This window comes from Oncorhynchus nerka, unplaced genomic scaffold (assembly GCF_034236695.1).
Source record: "Oncorhynchus nerka isolate Pitt River unplaced genomic scaffold, Oner_Uvic_2.0 unplaced_scaffold_1357, whole genome shotgun sequence".
In the NCBI taxonomy this organism is placed as follows: Eukaryota; Metazoa; Chordata; class Actinopteri; order Salmoniformes; family Salmonidae; genus Oncorhynchus; species Oncorhynchus nerka.
In genome coordinates this window covers 35,320-57,500 of record NW_027040000.1, presented here as the reverse complement: position 1 = coordinate 57,500, position 22,181 = coordinate 35,320, and the positions used below count along the sequence as shown (strand labels likewise).

The window sequence follows — 22,181 nt, the reverse complement described above, 5'->3', positions numbered from 1 at the left end:
CAGACACACACACAAACACCTGCACTCTGCAATCACAGACACACACACACACACCTGCACACTGCAATCACAGACACACAGACACACCTGCAATCTGCAATCAGACACACACACACACACACACACACACACACACACACGCACACACACACACACCTGCACTCTACAATCACACACACACACACACACACACACACACACACACGCACTCTGCAATCACAGACTCACACAAACACCTGCACTCTGCAATCACAGACACACAGACACAAACACCTGCACTCTGCAATCACAGACACACACAAACACCTGCACTCTGCAATCACAGACACACAGACACAAACGCCTGCACTCTGCACTCACCTCCATGAAGGAGATGCCCACGCTCCAGACGTCTGAATGGATACCATACTGCTCCCCAGATATCCTCTCTGGCTGCAGGGTACAAACAAGGGAGTCAGATGAGCTGTGGTTGACTTGAGATGTACGGAATGTGATTGTGTTATCCTATAGTGTGTTCAACTGATCCATTTGTGGTTACTGCATGATCAGATGTGTCCTGCCAATGTTTCTCCTACCACATGTTCAAGGCTGGACCCCCAAAACACCATACAGAGCCTCTTTCACCAAGATGTCCAACCACCACCAACATCTGTTCATATTAGGTCTACTTACTGCCATGTAGGCGTTGGTTCCCACATACGTCTTGGCGATGGAATTCACCAACTGCAAACAAAAGAGGATAGATTGATCAACTGTAGATGGGTGAATGGGTTTCTTTCTTTCCCTCAGTAACAATTAACTGAGCAAAATACTTGTGCATTTACTGTTGTCTTCCAGTCGATCTGTCCAACTGTTTCACATGAGAACAGACTGTACCATACTGTTAAAGGTCCTTCAGTTCTGTCCAACTGTTTCACATGAGAACAGACTGTACCATACTGTTAAAGGTCCTTCAGTTCTGTCCAACTGTTTCACATGAGAACAGACTGTACCATACTGTTAAAGGTCCTTCAGTTCTGTCCAACTGTTTCACATGAGAACAGACTCTACCATACTGTTAAAGGTCCTTCAGTTCTGTCCAACTGTTTCACATGAGAACAGACTCTACCATACTGTTAAAGGTCCTTCAGTTCTGTCCAACTGTTTCACATGAGAACAGACTGTACCATACTGTTAAAGGTCCTTCAATTCTGTCCAACTGTTTCACATGAGAAGAGACTGTACCATACTGTTAAAGGTCCTTCAGTTCTGTCCAACTGTTTCACATGAGAACAGACTGTACCATACTGTTAAAGGTCCTTCAGTTCTGTCCAACTGTTTCACATGAGAACAGACTGTACCATACTGTTAAAGGTCATTCAGTTCTGTCCAACTGTTTCACATGAGAACAGACTGTACCATACTGTTAAAGGTCCTTCAGTTCTGTCCAACTGTTTCACATGAGAACAGACTGTACCATACTGTTAAAGGTTCTTCAGTTCTGTCCAACTGTTTCACATGAGAACAGACTGTACCATACTGTTAAAGGTCATTCAGTTCTGTCCAACTGTTTCACATGAGAACAGACTGTACCATACTGTTAAAGGTCCTTCAATTCTGGCCAAATTATGGCAAACCAGCAAACCGATTTGTTTATGGGAAAAGTACACTTCACTTTGGCTATAACTGAAACAAGATGGCCATAACTGAAACAAGATGACCATAGTGATGGCTATAACTGAAACATGATGGCCATAGTGATGGCTATAACTGAAACATGATGGCCATAGTGATGGCTATAACTGAAACATGATGGCCATAGTGATGGCTATAACTGAAACATGGTGGCCATAGTGATGGCTATAACTGAAACATGATGGCCATAGTGATGGCTATAACTGAAACATGATGGCTATAACTGAAACAAGATGATTGTAACTGAAACATGATGGCCATAGTGATGGATATAACTGAAACATGATGGCTATAACTGAAACATGATGGCCATAGTGATGGCTATAACTGAAACATGATGGCTATAACTGAAACATGATGGCTATAGTGATGGATATAACTGAAACATTATGGCCATAGTGATGATTATAACTGAAACATGATGGATATAACTGAAACATGATGGCTATAACTGAAACATGATGGCCATAGTGATGGATATAACTGAAACATGATGGCCATAGTGATGATTATAACTGAAACATGATGGCCATAGTGATGGATATAACTGAAACATGATGGCTATAACTGAAACATGATGGCTATAACTGAAACATGATGGCCATAGTGATGGATATAACTGAAACATGATGGCCATAGTGATGGCTATAACTGAAACATGATGGCCATAGTGATGGCTATAACTGAAACAAAAGAGTCGGCATAGCAGAGACTGTTTGTCCTACATTAAGTACCGCTCCCATCTCCATCTCCTTTCCCTCCGTGACTTACATACCCAAATCTATTGAAACGTCAGTGTTACTGTGGTCTGTTCCCAGCCCTCTCACAGGGGACCAGGATGAGGACAGGGGGACGTCGGAGTGTGTGTGTGAGCACAATGGGACATGCCATGGATGACAGGGCTGTGATAATGAGTGAATGATTGTGTTCCCCGATGGCTCCTGTGTTTGGAGGGGAGGTCCTGCTCAGGGAAGGCAGAGACACTGACCTTCCTACAGGGCAGTGTGTGTGTGTGTTGAGGTAAAGCTTGTATTCAGAAGCCTGTGCAGGGGTCAACGCTGCTTCACATCTCCAAGGAGAGAGGGATGAAAATTAATTAAAATTGGGGCGTGGGGGTGACAGGGTGAGAGAGAGTAGGGGGGAGTTATTCCCGGGGGTCTTTGGGGGAGATGGAAGGGCTGTCCCAGGGTGACGTAATGACATGACACACAGACACACACACACACCTCAGCTATTGTCTGCCCAGCCACGCTCTTGCCACGTCCATCAAAGGCATATCAATGAAGCTTTGGTGTTGTGTGTGTGTGTGTGTATATGTGTGTGTGAGTAGTAATTATAACAAGTGCATGTTTTGGAGTGCCTGTGGAACAATGGTAGTGAGGAAGTTAATGTGAGAGGCTGTCCCTCAAGGTGCTTCCACTGTCGTGAGGACACAATGAATAGGTCCAGATTGACAGGTTGACTACACACACACACACACAGAGAGAGCGAGACATACACTAGTGTCTCAATACACACAGAGAGAAACAGATCACAAACACAAGCACACAGAGAGACACACACACACACACAGAGGTATAAACACACACACGGGGGACTGTACCTGCGTGCTGACTCCAAAGTCACAGAGCTTCACTTGACCTCTAGTGTTGACCAGCATGTTGGAAGGCTTGACGTCTACAGAGACAAGCACATACAGTAACAGCTGCTACCTCCTCCAATCAGACTGTACTCATGTTATATCTTCATTTGACCAGTTTCTCCCAGCAAGAAAATTACCCTGCAGCAACAGGAAGTGATTATCCTGTAGCAACAGGAAGTGACTATCCTGCAGCAACAGGAAGTGACTAACAGGAAGTGACTATCCTGCAGCAACAGGAAATGATTATCCTGCAGCAACAGGAAATGATTATCCTGCAGCAACAGGAAATGATTATCCTGCAGCAACAGGATATTATTATTATTTCTGTGCTACATTTTTTGGGAGGGCAAATCAAGTCTGACATTTTCAAGTGGAAATTACAAACTTTAGAAGACATTTTAAACCTTGAATACACTAATAAGTTACATTTTCTGAAGCGCAGGAAGATTCCCTGTGACAAAAGTGATCAATGTAAGACCACATATCTGTACTGTATACAGCATCATGACAGTATCTCCTTCCATGACATTCTACGTATACCTTCCACCTCACTGACCTCTGTAGAATATCCTACCTTCCACCTCACTGACCTCTGTAGAATCCACATCACTGAGCTCTGTAGAATGTCCTACCTTCCACCTCACTGACCTCTGTAGAATGAACATCACTGACCTCTGTAGAATATCCTACCTTCCACCTCACTGACCTCTGTAGAATCCACATCACTGACCTCTGTAGAATCTCCTACCTTTCACCTCACTGACCTCTGTAGAATCTACTACCTCTCACCTCACTGACCTCTGTAGAATCTACTACCTTTCACCTCACTGACCTCTGTAGAATCCACATCACTGACCTCTGTAGAATCTCCTACCTTCCACCTCACTGACCTCTGTAGAATCTACTACCTTCCACCTCACTGACCTCTGTAGAATCCACATCACTGACCTCTGTAGAATATCCTACCTTCCACCTCACTGACCTCTGTAGAATCCACATCACTGAACTCTGTAGAATCTACTACCTTCCACCTCACTGACCTCTGTAGAATGAACATCACTGACCTCTGTAGAATATCCTACCTTCCACCTCACTGACCTCTGTAGAATCCACATCACTGACCTCTGTAGAATCTCCTACCTTTCACCTCACTGACCTCTGTAGAATCTACTACCTCTCACCTCACTGACCTCTGTAGAATCTACTACCTTTCACCTCACTGACCTCTGTAGAATCCACATCACTGAACTCTGTAGAATCTACTACCTTTCACCTCACTGACCTCTGTAGAATCTCCTACCTTCCACCTCACTGACCTCTGTAGAATCCACATCACTGAACTCTGTAGAATCTACTACCTTTCACCTCACTGACCTCTGTAGAATCCAAATCACTGACCTCTGTAGAATCTCCTACCTTTCACCTCACTGACCTCTGTAGAATCCACATCACTGACCTCTGTAGAATCCACATCACTGACCTCTGTAGAATCTACTACCTTCCACCTCACTGACCTCTGTAGAATCCACATCACTGACCTCTGTAGAATCTCCTACCTTTCACCTCACTGACCTCTGTAGAATCTACTACCTCTCACCTCACTGACCTCTGTAGAATCTACTACCTTTCACCTCACTGACCTCTGTAGAATCCACATCACTGAACTCTGTAGAATCTACTACCTTTCACCTCACTGACCTCTGTAGAATCTCCTACCTTCCACCTCACTGACCTCTGTAGAATCCACATCACTGAACTCTGTAGAATCTACTACCTTTCACCTCACTGACCTCTGTAGAATCCAAATCACTGACCTCTGTAGAATCTCCTACCTTTCACCTCACTGACCTCTGTAGAATCTACTACCTTTCACCTCACTGACCTCTGTAGAATCTACTACCTTCCACATCACTGACCTCTGTAGAATCCACATCACTGACCTCTGTAGAATCTACTACCTTCCACATCACTGACCTCTGTAGAATCTACTACCTTTCACCTCACTGACCTCTGCAGAATCTATTACCTCTCACCTGTCTGACCTCTGCAGAATCTACTATCTTCCACCTGTCTGACCTCTGTAGAATCTACGATCTTCCACATCACTGACCTCTGTAGAATCTACTACCTTCCACATCACTGACCTCTGTAGAATCTACTACCTTCCACATCACTGACCTCTGTAGAATCTACTACCTTCCACATCACTGACCTCTGTAGAATCTATTATCTTCCACATCACTGACCTCTGTAGAATCTACTACCTTCCACATCACTGACCTCTGTAGAATCTACTACCTTCCACCTCACTGACCTCTGTAGAATCTACTACCTTCCACATCACTGACCTCTGTAGAATCTACTACCTTCCACCTCACTGACCTCTGTAGAATCCACATCACTGACCTCTGTAGAATCCACATCACTGACCTCTGTAGAATCTCCTACCTTTCACCTCACTGACCTCTGTAGAATCTATTACCTCTCACCTGTCTGACCTCTGTAGAATCCACATCACTGACCTCTGCAGAATTTACTACCTTCCACATCACTGACCTCTGTAGAATCTACTATCTTCCACATCACTGACCTCTGTAGAATCTACTATCTTCCACATCACTGACCTCTGTAGAATCCACATCACTGACCTCTGTAGAATCTACTATCTTCCACATCACTGACCTCTGTAGAATCTACTGCCTTCCACCTCACTGACCTCTGTAGAATCCACTGCCTTCCACCTCACTGACCTCTGTAGAATCCACATCACTGACCTCTGTAGAATCCACATCACTGACCTCTGTAGAATCCACCTCACTGACCTCTGTAGAATCCACATCACTGACCTCTGTAGAATCCACATCACTGACCTCTGTAGAATCCACATCACTGACCTCTGTAGAATCTCCTACCTTTCACCTCACTGACCTCTGTAGAATCTACTACCTTCCACCTCACTGAGCTCTGTAGAATCCACATCACTGACCTCTGTGAATCTCCTACCTTTCACCTCACTGACCTCTGCAGAATCTACTACCTTCCACCTCACTGAGCTCTGTAGAATCCACATCACTGACCTCTGTGAATCTCCTACCTTTCACATCACTGACCTCTGTAGAATCCACATCACTGACCTCTGTGAATCTCCTACCTTTCACCTGTCTGACCTCTGCAGAATCTACTATCTTCCACATCACTGACCTCTGTAGAATCTACTACCTCTCACCTGTCTGACCTCTGTAGAATCTACTACCTTTCACCTGTCTGACCTCTGTAGAATCTACTACCTTTCACCTGTCTGACCTCTGTAGAATCTACTACCTTCCACATCACTGACCTCTGTAGAATCTACTACCTTCCACATCACTGACCTCTGTAGAATCCACATCACTGACCTCTGTGAATCTCCTACCTTTCACCTCACTGACCTCTGTAGAATCTCCTACCTTTCACCTCATTGACCTCTGTAGAATCTCCTACCTTTCACCTCATTGACCTCTGTAGAATCTACTACCTTTCACATCATTGACCTCTGTAGAATCTACTACCTTTCACATCATTGACCTCTGTAGAATCTACTACTTTCCACATCACTGACCTCTGTGTAGAATCTACTACCTTCCACATCACTGACCTCTGTGTAGAATCTACTACCTTTCCCATCACTGACCTCTGTGTAGAATCTACTACCTTTCCCATCACTGACCTCTGTGAAGAATCTTCAGGCTCCATAGATAGGTTAGGCCTTTCACAACCTGAAGACAGATCGGAGATATGGAGTTCAGAATTCAACAATACCCAAAACCACTGCTTTCAGACACAGGTGGGCTAACTCATTTGGTAAACCATTTATGTAAAGGACCTTCAGAAAGAATTCACACCCCCTGGCCTTGACTTATTCCTCATTTTGTTGTTACAGCCTGAATTCAAAATCCATTAAATATATTTTTTCTCTCTCAGTCATCTACACACAATACCCCACCATGTCAAAGACAAAAAATGTTTTTAGAAACTTTAGCAAATTTATTGAAAATCAAATACAGAAATATCTAATTTACTTAAATATTCACACCACAGAGTCAATACTTTGTAGTAGCACTTTTGCCTGTGAGTCTTTCTGTGCCTGGACTGTACAACACTTGCCCATTTTTATTTTCAAAATTCTTCAAGCTCTGTCAAATTGGTTTTTGATCATTGTTAGACAACCATTTTCAGATTTTCAAGCAGATCTAAGTCAAAACTGTAACTCGGCCACTCAGGAACATTCACTGTCTTTTTGGTAAGCAAGTCCAGTGCAGATTTGGCCTTGTGTTTTAGGTTATTGTCCTGCTGAAAGGTGAATTCATCTCCCAGTGTCTGGTGGAAAGTAGATTGAACCAAGTTATCCTCTAGGATGTTGCCTGTGCATTCCATTTATTTTTTTTATCCTGAAAAACTCCCCAATCCTTAATTAAGGATTACAAGCATACCCATTACATGATGCAGCCACCACTATGCTTGAAAATATGGAGAGTTGTCTGCTCCTCTCCTTGTTCGTTCGGCGTCACCGGCTTTCTAGCCATCGCCGCTCCATCTTTCATATGTCCATTTGTTTTGTCTCGTTTCCATACACACCTGGTTTTCATATGTCCATTTGTCTTGTCTTGTTTTCATCCACACCGGGTTTACATATATCCATTTGTTTTATCTTGTTTCCATACACACCTGGTTTACATATATCCATTTGTTTTGTCTTGTTTCCATACACACCTGGTTTTCATATGTCCATTTGTCTTGTCTGGTTTTCGTTTACATATGTCCATTTGTCTTGTCTTGTTTCCATACACACCTGGTTTACATATATCCATTTGTCTTGTCTTGTTTCATACACACCTGGTTTTCATATGTCCATTTGTCTTGTCTTGTTTCCATACACACCTGGTTTACATATACCCATTTGTCTTGTCTGGTTTCCATACACACCTGGTTTTCATTTCCCCAATCAATCACCTTGTATTTAACCCTCTGTTTCCCATCATGTTTTGTGTGTAATTGTTTCATGTTATTTTATTACGAGCTTTATTCTTGTATGTTCCGTGTTTTGAGCGTGTTTGATTTATGTAGTGCTCTCGTTTTTGGAACTAAATAAAAGTGTGCCTGTTTACATCACTCTACTCTCCTGCACCTGACTTCACCTCTATACACCCGTTGACAAGAGTGGTACTCAGTAAGGTGTTGTATTGGATTTGCCCTAAACATAACACTTTGTATTGAGGACAAAAAGTGAATTTATTTGGCAATTATTTGGGCACTATTGCTTTGTTGCAAACAGGAAGCATGTTTTGGGATATTTTTACTATGTACAGGCTTCCTTCTTTTCACTGTCATTTAGGTTATTATTGTGGAGTAACTACAATGTTGTTGACCCATCCTCAGTTTTCTCCTAGCACAGCCATTAAACTCTGTCAATTAGGTTATTATTGTGGAGTAACTACAATGTTTTTGATCCATCCTCAGTTTTCTCCTATTACAGCCATTAAACTCTGTCAATTATGTTATTATTGAGGAGTAACTACAATGTTGTTGGCCCATCCTCAGTTTTCTCCTATCACAGTCATTAAACTCTAACTGTTTTAAAGTCATCATGGGCCTCATGGTGAAATCCCTGAACGGTTTCCTTGCTCTGAGTTAGGAAGGACGCCTGTATTTGTGTAGTGACTGGGTGTTTTGATACACCATCTAAAAGGGAAATAAATAACTTCACCAAGCTCAAAGGGATATTCAATGTCTACCAATAGGTTCCCTTCTTTGTGAGGAAAATCTCCCTGGTCTTTGTGGTTGAACCCTAAATTCACTGCTCGACTGAGGGACTTTACAGATAATTGTATGTGTGGGGTACGGAGATGAGGTATTATTTCAAAAAATAATGTTAAACACTATTATTGCACACAGAGTGAGTCCATGCAACTTAGTGTGACTTGTTAAGCAACATGTGACTTCTAAGCACATTTAGGCTTGTCATAACAGAGGGGTTGAATACTTATTGACTCAAGACATTTCAGCTTTAATATGTAAAAAATGTCTAAAAGCATAATTCCACTGACATGATGGGGTTATTGTGTGTAGGCCAGTGTGGAAAAAACAACAACAACTATTTAATCCATTTTGAAATTCAGGCTGGAACACGACAACATGTGGAATAAGTCAAGGGGTGTGAATACTTTGTGAAGGCCAGGGATCTTGCTCATTGATCATGGACTGTACACAACATGCCTATAAGTCAAGGGGTGTGAATACTTTGTGAAGGCCAGGGATCTGCTCATTGATCATGGACTGTACATAACATGCCTATAAGTCAAGGGGTGTGAATACGTTGTGAAGGCCAGGGATCTGCTCATTGATCATGGACTGTACACAACATGCCTATAAGTCAAGGGGTGTGAATACGTTGTGAAGGCCAGGGATCTGCTCATTGATCATGGACTGTACACAACATGCCTATAAGTCAAGGGGTGTGAATACTTTGTGAAGGCCAGGGATCTGCTCATTGATCATGGACTGTACACAACATGCCTATAAGTCAAGGGGTGTGAATACGTTGTGAAGGCCAGGGATCTGCTCATTGATCATGGACTGTACACAACATGCCTATAAGTCAAGGGGTGTGAATACGTTGTGAAGGCCAGGGATCTGCTCATTGATCATGGACTGTACACAACATGCCTATAAGTCAAGGGGTGTGAATACTTTGTGAAGGCCAGGGATCTGCTCATTGATCATGGACTGTACACAACATGCCTATAAGTCAAGGGGTGTGAATACGTTGTGAAGGCCAGGGATCTGCTCATTGATCATGGACTGTACATAACATGCCTATAAGTCCAGAGCCACAGAGTTGCATAGCTACTTTGCATCTTTACGTTCTTGATATCAAAAACCATTTGCTTTTAAATGACTAGAGTCGAGCAGCAAAGACTTTAAGGATTCACATATTTTGGTTTTTTATTGACAAAGTAGATTTGACCACAAAACAATGTGCCAAATCTACTTCTCAATTCAGACAGAATCAAAAAGATGTGATTGGACTGTGGCTCTGGTGCCAAAACAACTGGTGTGCGTATGCATCATCCATCTCGCCCTCCCGGGTGCTTTTCCCAGCGATAATTAACAGCTCTCACAGTGAGAGAGGGGGAAGAGAGGGAGGAGAGCTGTGAATTAGAATTAACGCTGACTAAATAGCTGTCAATGTTTGATTACAGGCTGAATCAGAGGGAGAGGGGCTAATAGAGGTGGAAACACCCACGTTAGGCTGAATCAAACGCTCCTCTGTGCTGTGATGCTTGAGTGTGTGTGTGTGTGTGTGTGTGTGAGAGAGTCTGTCCATTTCATCCCTTTCTCACTGATGAAGGCTACTTGGGAGATTCACACCTGTTGGCCACACTTGCCAAAATGGGTAAACTTTACCAGGAAAAGTCTCAAAGTTATTAATTGAGTTTAGCTGTGGTCAGTTACAGAATATGAGAGTCTCATTTTAAATAGCTGTGGTCAGTTATAGAATATGAGGGTCTCATTTTAAATAGCTGTGGTCAGTTATAGAATATGAGAGTCTCATTTTAAATAGCTGTGGTCAGTTATAGAATATGAGAGTCATTTTAAATAGCTGTGGTCAGTTATAGAATATGAGTCATTTTAAATAGCTGTGGTCAGTTATAGAATATGAGTCATTTTAAATAGCTGTGGTCAGTTATAGAATATGAGAGTCTCATTTTAAATAGCTGTGGTCAGTTATAGAATATGAGAGTCATTTTAAATAGCTGTGGTCAGTTATAGAATATGAGAGTCTCATTTTAAATAGCTGTGGTCAGTTATAGAATATGAGAGTCATTTTAAATAGCTGTGGTCAGTTATAGAATATGAGGGTATCATTTTAAATAGCTGTGGTCAGTTATAGAATATGAGAGTCTCATTTTAAATAGCTGTGGTCAGTTATAGAATATGAGAGTCATTTTAAATAGCTGTGGTCAGTTATAGAATATGAGTCATTTTAAATAGCTGTGGTCAGTTATAGAATATGAGAGTCATTTTAAATAGCTGTGGTCAGTTATAGAATATGAGGGTATCATTTTAAATAGCTGTGGTCAGTTATAGAATATGAGTCATTTTAAATAGCTGTGGTCAGTTATAGAATATGAGGGTATCATTTTAAATAGCTGTGGTCAGTTATAGAATATGAGAGTCTCATTTTAAATAGCTGTGGTCAGTTATAGAATATGAGAGTCATTTTAAATAGCTGTGGTCAGTTGGTTTGAGAGCTGAAAGGCTGTTCACTCACCGCCACAGAGATCCTACCCAACACATGTTCTGGGATCCTCCTGTATACGTCCAGAGAGCCACCTGCACACACACACACACACACACACACACACACACACACACACACACAGTTGAGTGTTGATGGACGCATGCTGACAGGTCGTCCTTCGAGGGAGACAATGTGTTATAACTGAGAAATCACTGTGTTAAATTCACGCACACACACTCCCACCCTTGTAGCTTTTAGCAAAGAAGCATGCTAGCCCCCAGCCACTGAAGATGACAGTCTTCCTCTAAGTAGAAGTGTAAATGGATACAGGGTGGTAAGAGGTTTGACATTCCAGCTTTCATAGAGCTCTGGATGGGAGTGGAGTCAAGGCCTCTGCTAACCCCAGCCTCAACGCTAACCCTAAACCTCAGCCTCAACGCTAACCCTAAACCTCAGCACTAACCCTAACCCCAACGCTAACACCAACCCCAGCCTCAGCACTAACCCTAACCCCAGCCTCAACGCTAACCCTAAACCTCAGCACTAACCCTAACCCCAACGCTAACACCAACCCCAGCCTCAGCACTAACCCTAACCCCAAAGCTAACACCGACCCCAGCCTCAACGCTAACCCTAAACCTCAGCCTCAACGCTAACCCTAAACCTCAACACTAACCCTAAACCTCAGCACTAACCCTAACCCCAACGCTAACACCAACCCCAGCCTCAGCACTAACCCTAAACCTCAGCACTAACCCTAAACCTCAGCACTAACCCTAACCCCAACGCTAACACCAACCCCAGCCTCAGCACTAACCCTAAACCTCAGCACTAACCCTAAACCTCAGCACTAACCCTAAACCTCAGCACTAACCCTAAACCTCAGCACTAACCCTAAACCTCAGCACTAACCCTAAACCTCAGCACTAACCCTAAACCTCAGCACTAACCCTAACCCCAACGCTAACACCAACCCCAGCCTCAGCACTAACCCTAAACCTCAGCACTAACCCCAACGCTAACACCAACCCCAGCCTCAGCACTAACCCTAAACCTCAGCACTAACCCTAACCCCAACGCTAACACCAACTCCAGCCTCAGCACTAACCCTAAACCTCAGCACTAACACTAACCCCAACGCTAACACCAACCCCAGCCTCAGCAATAACCCTAAACCTCAGCACTAACCCTAACCCCAACGCTAACACCAACCCCAGCCTCAACGCTAACACCAGCCCCAACACGAACCCCAGCCTCAACACTAACCCTAACCCCAGCCTCAGCACTAACCCTAAACCTCAGCACTAACCCTAACACCAACCCCAGCCTCAGCACTAACACCAGCCCCAACCCCAGCCTCAACACTAACCCTAACCCCAGCCTCAACACTAACCCTAAAACCCAGCACTAGCACCAACCCCAGCACCAGCACCAACCCCAGCCTCAGCACCAACCCCAGCCTCAGCACCAACCCCAGCCTCAGCACCAACCCCAGCCTCAGCACCAACCCCAGCCTCAACACCAACCCCAGCCTCAACACCAACCCCAGCCTCAACACCAACCCCAACACCGCCTCAACACCAACCCCAGCCTCAACACCAACCCCAGCCTCAACACCAACCCCAGCCTCAACACCAACCCCAGCCTCAACACCAACCCCAGCCTCAACACCAACCCCAGCCTCAACACCAACCCCAGCCTCAACACCAACCCCAGCCTCAACACCGCCTCAACACCAACCCCAGCCTCAGCACCAACCCCAGCCTCAGCACCAACCCCAGCCTCAGCACCAATCCCAGCACCAACCCCAGCCTCAGCACCAACCCCAGCCTCAACACCAACCCCAGCCTCAACACCAACCCCAGCCTCAACACCAACCCCAGCCTCAACACCAACCCCAGCCTCAACACCAACCCCAGCCTCAACACCAACCCCAGCCTCAGCACCAACCCCAGCCTCAGCACCAACCCCAGCCTCAGCACCAACCCCAGCCTCACACCAACCCCAGCCTCAACACCAACCCCAGCCTCAACACCAACCCCAGCCTCAACACCAACACCAACAGCCTCAACACCAACCCCAGCCTCAACACCAACCCCAGCCTCAACCCCCCAGCCTCAACACCAACCCCAGCCTCAGCACCAACCCCAGCCTCAGCACCAACCCCAGCCTCAGCACCAACCCCAGCCTCAACACCAACCCCAGCCTCAGCACCAACCCCAGCCTCAAACCCCAGCCTCAGCACCAATCCCAGCCTCAACACCAACCCCAGCCCCAACACACCAACCCCAGCCTCAACACCAACCCCAGCCTCAACACCAACCCCAGCCTCAGCACACAACCCCAGCCTCAACACCAACCCCAGCCTCAACACCAACCCCAGCCTCAACACCCAGCCTCCAGCCAACCCCAGCCTCAACACCAACCCCAGCCCAACCCAATCCCAGCCTCAACACCAACCCCAGCCTCAACACCAACCCCAGCCTCAACACCAACCCCAGCCCAACCCCAGCCTCAACACCAACCCCAGCCTCAACACCAACCCCAGCCTCAACACCAACCCCAGCCACAACCCCAGCCTCAACACCAACCCCAGCCTCAACACCAACCCCAGCACCAACACCAACCCAACAGCCTCAACACCAACCCCAGCCTCAACACCAACCCCAGCCTCAACACCAACCCCAGCCTCAACACCAACCCCAGCCTCAACACCAACCCCAGCCTCAACACCGCCTCAACACCAACCCCAGCCTCAACACCAACCCCAGCCTCAGCACCAACCCCAGCACCAACCCCAGCCTCAACACCAACCCCAGCCTCAACACCAACCCCAGCCTCAACACCAACACCAACCCCAGCCTCAGCACCAACCCCAGCCTCAACACCAACCCCAGCCTCAACACCAACCCCAGCCCAACCCCAGCCTCAACACCAACCCCAGCCTCAGCACCAACCCCAGCCTCAACACCAACCCCAGCCTCAACACCAACCCCAGCCTCAACACCAACCCCAGCCTCAACACCAACCCCAGCCTCAACACCAACCCCAGCCTCAACACCAACCCCAGCCTCAACACCAACCCCAGCCTCAACCAACCCCAGCCTCAACCAACCCCAGCCTCAACACCAACCCCAGCCTCAACACCAACCCCAGCCTCAACACCAACCCCAGCCTCAACACCAACCCCAGCCTCAGCACCAACCCCAGCCTCAGCACCAACCCCAGCCTCAGCACCAACCCCAGCCTCAGCACCAACCCCAGCCTCCCCAACCTCACACCAACCCCAGCCTCAGCACCAACCCCAGCCTCAACACCAACCCCAGCCTCAACACCAACCCCAGCCTCAACACCAACCCCAGCCTCAACACCAACCCCAGCCTCAACACCAACCCCCTCAGCCTCAACACCAACCCCAGCCTCAACACCAACCCCAGCCTCAACACCAATCCCAGCCTCAACACCAACCCCAGCCTCAACACCAACCCCAGCCTCAGCCTCAACACCAACCCCAGCCTCAACACCAACCCCAGCCTCAACACCAACCCCAGCACCAACCCCAGCCTCAACACCAACCCCAGCCTCAACACCAATCCCAGCCTCAACACCGCCTCAACACCAACCCCAGCCTCAACACCAACCCCAGCCTCAACACCAATCCCAGCCTCAACACCAACCCCAGCCTCAACACCAACCCCAGCCTCAACACCAACCCCAGCACCAACCCCAGCCTCAACACCAACCCCAGCCTCAACACCAGCCTCAACACCAACCCCAGCCTCAACACCAACCCCAGCCTCAACACCAACCCCAGCACCAACCCCAGCCTCAACACCAACCCCAGCCTCAACACTCACCGTCCATATACTCTGTGCATATGGAGATCCTGTTCTCCACAAAGAAGGCACTGTAGAAGGTTATGATGTAGGAGGAATCACACTGCAAAAAAAGAAGACAATTAACACAGTTCATCCACTCATTAATTAACATTGATGCATGTTGCAGTATTTATTGTTGAACTGTTTAGTTAGCCCATTTCACAGTCTACCTCAGAAGAACAGGAGAGATCTGGGGTAAATTATTGAGAGGGCTTATCAGCAATCACGTGTTCCTGCCTCGTGCGTATTTCGCCAATCCATGGCTTGTCACGCAGGAGGAGAGGAGACCCATTCAAGGTGCTCCATGAACTAGTCTAATGTAACAGAGTAGACTAAACACTGCAGGTCTGATAAGAGAGGCTTCAGCTGGGGGACAGATCTGACCACATGATTTGGGCCAGTTGGGGACAGATTTGGGCCAGTGGGGGAGAGATCTGACATGATTTGGGCCAGTTGGGGGAGAGATCTGACTACATGATTTGGGCCAGTTGGGGGAGAGATCTGACTACATGATTTGGGCCAGTTGGGGGAGAGATCTGACTACATGATTTGGGCCAGTTGGGGGAGAGATCTGACTACATGATTTGGGCCAGTTGGGGGAGAGATCTGACTACATGATTTGGGCCAGTTGGGGGAGAGATCTGACTACATGATTTGGTCCAGTTGGGGGAGAGATCTGACTACATGATTTGGTCCAGTTGGGGGAGAGATCTGACTACATGATTTGGTCCAGTTGGGGGAGAGATCTGACTACATGATTTGGGCCAGTTGGGGGAGAGATCTGACTACATGATTTGGGCCAGCTGGGGGAGAGATCTGACTACATGATTTGGGCCAGATTGGGGCCAGCTGGGGGAGATCTGACTACATGATTTGGGCCAGTTGGGGGAGAGATCTGACTACATGATTTGGGCCAGTTGGGGGAGAGATCTGACTACATGATTTGGGCCAGTTGGGGGAGAGATCTGACTACATGATTTGGGCCAGTTGGGGGAGAGATCTGAGTAGTTTGGGGCTCTAGAGAATAGAAGCTGACCTTGTAGAGGATCTCCAACTCAGACATGATCTGTTTCTGTAGCTCCACTGTGATATCCAGAGGAATGACCTGTAAAGTCCCAAGCACAGCCCAAATGAGAGACCAGAGTAACATGCACAGGTTAAATATGCAAGCACGCACACACTGCTAAAGCCCTTCAAAAACACACACAGAAACAGTTAAAGCAATGTACATTATTATTACAATGGAACTATGGGTCAAAATACTGCTGGCACTGGTGGTAACACATGACCTAGAAACCTTGTAGAGAAACTCATGATTCTTTCATGCCAACCTATCTGGATAGTGTGGATACCACACGGTAAATGGGCACTACCAGGGGTGTGAATTCTGATCTGGCTGCACTGAGCTTAGCTAATAGCTACAACAGTGGCACGCTAGCACTAGCAAAGATTAGCTAAACTTGCAGCTTATCATTGATTACAGGTTAGAGAGAGAGAAGGGAGTAGCTACATGTTAACATCATTGATTACAGGTTAGAGAGAGAGAGAAGGGAGTAGCTACATGTTAACATCATTGATTACAGGTTAGAGAGAGAGAGAAGGGAGTAGATACATGTTAACATCATTGATTACAGGTTAGAGAGAGAGAGAGTTAACATAATTGATTACAGGTTAGTAGCTACATGTTAACATAATTGATTACAGGTTAGAGAGAGAGAGAAGGGAGTAGCTACATGTTAACATCATTGATTACAGGTTAGAGAGAGAGAGAAGGGAGTAGATACATGTTAACATCATTGATTACAGGTTAGAGAGAGAGAGAAGGGAGTAGCTACATGTTAACATCATTGATTACAGGTTAGAGAGAGAGAAGGGAGTAGCTACATGTTAACATCATTGATTACAGGTTAGAGAGAGAGAGAAGGGAGTAACACATGTTAACATCATTGATTACAGGTTAGAGAGAGAGAAGGGAGTAGCTACATGTTAACATCATTGATTACAGGTTAGAGAGAGAGAAGAGGAGGTTAACATCATTGATTACAGGTTAGAGAGAGAGAGAAGGGAGTAGCTACATGTTAACATCATTGATTACAGGTTAGAGAGAGAGAGAAGGGAGTGATTTAACATCATTGATTACAGGTTAGAGAGAGAGAGAAGGAGTAGATACATGTTAACATCATTGATTACAGGTTAGAGAGAGAGAGAAGGGAGGCTACATGTTAACATCATTGATTACAGGTTAGAGAGAGAGAAGGGAGTAGATACATGTTAACATCATTGATTACAGGTTAGAGAGAGAGAGAAGGGAGTAGCTACATGTTAACATCATTGATTACAGGTTAGAGAGAGAGAGAAGGGAGTAGCTACATGTTAACATCATTGATTACAGGTTAGAGAGAGAGAGAAGGGAGTAGCTACATGTTAACATCATTGATTACAGGTTAGAGAGAGAGAGAAGGGAGTAGATACATGTTAACATCATTGATTACAGGTTAGAGAGAGAGAAGGGAGTAGATACATGTTAACATCATTGATTACAGGTTAGAGAGAGAGAAGGGAGTAGCTACATGTTAACATCATTGATTACAGGTTAGAGAGAGAGAAGGGAGTAGCTACATGTTAACATCATTGATTACAGGTTAGAGAGAGAGAAGGGAGTAGCTACATGTTAACATCATTGATTACAGGTTAGAGAGAGAGAGAAGGGAGTTACGAGGGTCAAGGAGGTACCCATTACATCTACCTTCCATTCCACTCCAATAGATTAGATTACTGGTAGAATTACAGAGCATGAGAACAAAGTGGATGAATGAACCAATGAGAGAGAGGGGGGGGAGGGATCACAGAGGTTGAGAAGCATAGAAAATGAAAGAGGGAGGGGGAAAGGACAGAGGTAGAGAAGCATAGAAAATGAAAGAGGGAGGGGGAAAGGACCGAGGTAGAGATACAGAAGAAGACTAGTGTTGTTGAACGTGATTTGGTAAAAGGAGAGGTGCCCGGGAAAAGACTACAGCAGTACAGCTGTTGATCTCACCTTCACCGCCAACACTCTGTTGCCGAGAAGATGGTACGCTCTGTGGGAGAGAAAGAGAGGACACATTAACATAGCCCAACGAAGAGTAAGCCAGAGCTTCAGAAAAGCCCCTACTAAACTATTTCACACATTAAAACACCCCTGTTACTGTTCATTCATCCGGGCCTCTGAAGTCATGTGAATGAAAATATGTTGAATGGAAAAGGACTTGGGAGAACATCACTACATTCAGAATGGACATACAGTATTTTATTTATTTATTTATTTTACCTTTATTTAACTAGGCAAGTCAGTTAAGAACAAATTCTTATTTTCAATGACGGCCCAGTGGGTTAACTGCCAGTTCAGGGGCAGAACGACAGATTTGTACCTTGTCAGCTCGGGGATTCGAACTTGCAACCTTTCGGGTACTAGTCCAACGCTCTAACCACTAGGCTACACTGCCGCCCCCAGTAGAGGTCCAGACTAAACATGCTTATTCAAATCAGCCACTATTTTCCTCGTTGGTGAGTTATAACATGAAGGGGTGTTGTCATAAAGGAAACCGTAGAAACCAAATGAGCATGACAACATGTCTCTTAGTCTAACAGCATTTCCATCATTAAAAAGGTCAGAGGTCAAAACAATAGCCTTCATGACACATGTCCATTGAGCCCAGTCAGTCCTGTATGGTCACAGTCCTCCAGACAGGTTTCAGGTGGCAGGTAAACCAAACAGCCGAGGAGCGCCGGCTGGCCTAGACGACCTTGATGATTTAATTATGAAACTCCTTAATGCCCACCGGCGGGTTTAGTTACCGGCCAAGAGGGTCGGTTTACCAAAAGCGCCAATGTCTCAACATCCAATCCTCTTGTCCCCGTAGAACAGCTGCCGGGGGCGAGGGCCACAGGGAGGGCGTACGTCACCAGCCCAGTTCACCAGTTTGTTTACGACAGCCAGGTATACTGGATACCTCCCGAGGTTTCACCTGTCAACAGGGTAGGCCGCGTGTATGAGCTCAGACCAGGGTGTGTGATTAATGCGTGGTAGATAGGAGGATCGTGTTGCACCTCTAAACTGGCCCTTTAATTAATAACACCTCTTAGTGTCTGGTCTGGGTCGTCTGACCCTCCAGTCAGGACAAACAGACCATCCCTCGTAGGCCGGGAGCTGGACACACCGACATACTGTTTCTACTTAGATACTTCATGACAATGGCGTTTTTAACTTGGTTTTAGCTTTACATGTAACGACTTTGTATCATAAGGTTTACTATAAGCATTCATGTCAGGTAATGGGGTCCTAATTACAGCCGAGTGTTAAATGCATGAAGGCATGATAATGCCTGGAACACAGGTCCTCCTTCGTAGTAGGAACGGATAATGCCACAGGTCCTTCGTATCCCACCCCTGATAATGCCTGGAACACAGGTCCTTCGTAGGAACGTCTACCACTCCTCCCACCCCTGATAATGCCTGGAACACAGGTCCTTCGTAGGAACGGCTACCACTCCTCCCACCCCTGATAATGCCTGGAACACAGGTCCTTCGTAGGAACGGCTACCACTCCTCCCACCCCTGATAATGCCTGGAACACAGGTCCTTCGTAGGAACGGCTACCACTCCTCCCACCCCTGGATGTTACCTAGAGAACTCTCCTTTCGGTCTGTAAAAGGCCTCGGTGTATTTTTTTTTAACCTTTATTTTACTAGGCAAGTCAGTTAAGAACAAATCCTTATTTTCAATGACGGCCTAGGAACAGTGGGTTTACTGCCTGTTCAGCTCGGGGATTCGAACTTGCAACCTTTCGGTTCCTAGTCCAACGCTCTAACCACTAGGCTACTCTGCCGCCCCAGGGTAGCCTAGTGGTTACTTTCACCTTTTAGTTTTGATGTGTTACTCCTCCTTTAAGCTACAATCAATATCAATTAAGCACGACTACTGGTTCTTAATTAAGACAAGAGGAAGACGTTAATTGAGACCGGAGCGAGGAGCCAGAGATGTTAAATAGTGATTGGACTGATTCTGTGTGTAGCCAACGAACAGAGCAAATAATCATTATTTTATCATGCTGAACATGTTCAGGTTCACAGAAAAAAAACCTGCTGACTCAGTCAGGAAGATGTTTCTTTACCATGTCGTGATTAGTAACTGTTTTGGAGGATAACCTCTTTTCTCACGTCTGCACCATTCTGTCACTAATGAACCGGGAAACTAGGGGACAAGCAGATGAACCACAACAACAGTCGTTGTGAAGGTACAAGATCACATTTAAATCTAACAGGTGAGCTAACAGACCCCTCAGGATGAGTGTGTCACTTATACCAGGCATTTTGGTAGCCTGATGTTCTTCCTCTACTCCCCAACAGAGTGATGACACGACGACAGTACAACCTCACTGTTAGAGCGGGTGAGTAGTCTAACTCCAGTCTCTATCCTCCATGCAGCCTGTAATGTAATGGGCCCAGTAGATCCACTGTCCTTGACCCCCCTCAGGGCCAACCCTCCACCAGTGAGTTACAGTGACAGGCCTGGTGACTAGAGGACCTGGGAGCAAGGTTACCCAGCCGCCCGTCCCCACCCCTCTTCCCCCCGTCCTGACCCCAGTAAACGTGCCCCATTGCCTGGATCTTATTTACACTCCAGCCCCTGGTGTAATAAAAGCTCCACCATGCAGTATTCATGGGCCTGGCTGGCTCTCTAAAAGCGGCCCCGGGCGGGTGGGCGGTCAGGGCTGGAACGGTTGGTTTACAGTGCCACAGGGGTGGCAGGCAAGGCGACCTCTCTTCCAGCCAGACACCCTCACCTGAGACGGCCCGACCAGAACGACTGCCAAACAGAGACCGACCTACCTAAATTCAGAGAGCACATGGCTCTGCAGATGAAGAGGCTAGCCGGTACGACCACACCACTACAAACTCACAAAGATGAGGACATTACACAGACCCACAACTATGATTATAAACAGAGGTTATATCTCCATGGTTATCAGTGGTGTCAGTTTCCCAGTCATCCGAGACAACTAAAACCAGAGGTGACGGAGGGAAGGAAGGAAAAGCAGAGACAGAGGTGACGGAGGGAAGGAAGGAAAAGCAGAGACAGAGGTGATGGAGGGAAGGAAGGAAAAGCAGAGACAGAGGTGACGGAGGGAAGGAAAAGCAGAGACAGAGGTGACGGAGGGAAGGAAAAGCAGAGACAGAGGTGACGGAGGGAAGGAAAAGCAGAGACAGAGGTGACGGAGGGAAGGAAAAGCAGAGACAGAGGTGATGGAAGGAAGGAAAAGCAGAGACAGAGGTGACGGAGGGAAGGAAAAGCAGAGACAGAGGAGACGGAGGGAAGGAAGGAAAAGCAGAGACAGAGGTGATGGAGGGAAGGAAAGAAAAGCAGAGACAGAGGTGACGGAGGGAAGGAAGGAAAAGCAGAGACAGAGGTGATGGAGGGAAGGAAGGAAAAGCAGAGACAGAGGTGACGGAGGGAAGGAAAAGCAGAGACAGAGGAGACGGAGGGAAGGAAGGAAAAGCAGAGACAGAGGAGACGGAGGGAAGGAAGGAAAAGCAGAGACAGAGGTGATGGAGGGAAGGAAAAGCAGAGACAGACAGGAAGGAAAAGCAGAGACAGAGGTGACGGAGGGAAAGAAAAGCAGAGACAGAGGTGACGGAAGGAAGGAAGGAAAAGCAGAGACAGAGGTGAC

At 46.3% G+C, this 22,181-nt stretch overlaps 1 protein-coding gene across 1 annotated transcript in view; it reads right to left on the bottom strand.

Annotated features, from left to right (window-relative positions):
- Positions 1 to 237: 237 nt before the first annotated feature.
- Positions 238 to 22,181, bottom strand: part of LOC115126338 (dual specificity mitogen-activated protein kinase kinase 5-like) — a 52,873-nt gene continuing 30,929 nt past the window's right edge. The window contains exons 5-12 of the mRNA XM_065015681.1: positions 18,513 to 18,552; positions 16,512 to 16,580; positions 15,455 to 15,536; positions 11,628 to 11,689; positions 7,023 to 7,071; positions 3,278 to 3,351; positions 673 to 723; positions 238 to 432 (exon numbers count right to left, since the gene is read on the bottom strand). Coding sequence (XP_064871753.1) covers positions 250 to 432; positions 673 to 723; positions 3,278 to 3,351; positions 7,023 to 7,071; positions 11,628 to 11,689; positions 15,455 to 15,536; positions 16,512 to 16,580; positions 18,513 to 18,552 — 610 coding nt within the window. The 3' untranslated portion in view covers positions 238 to 249. The remainder of the gene's footprint in view (positions 433 to 672; positions 724 to 3,277; positions 3,352 to 7,022; positions 7,072 to 11,627; positions 11,690 to 15,454; positions 15,537 to 16,511; positions 16,581 to 18,512; positions 18,553 to 22,181) is intronic.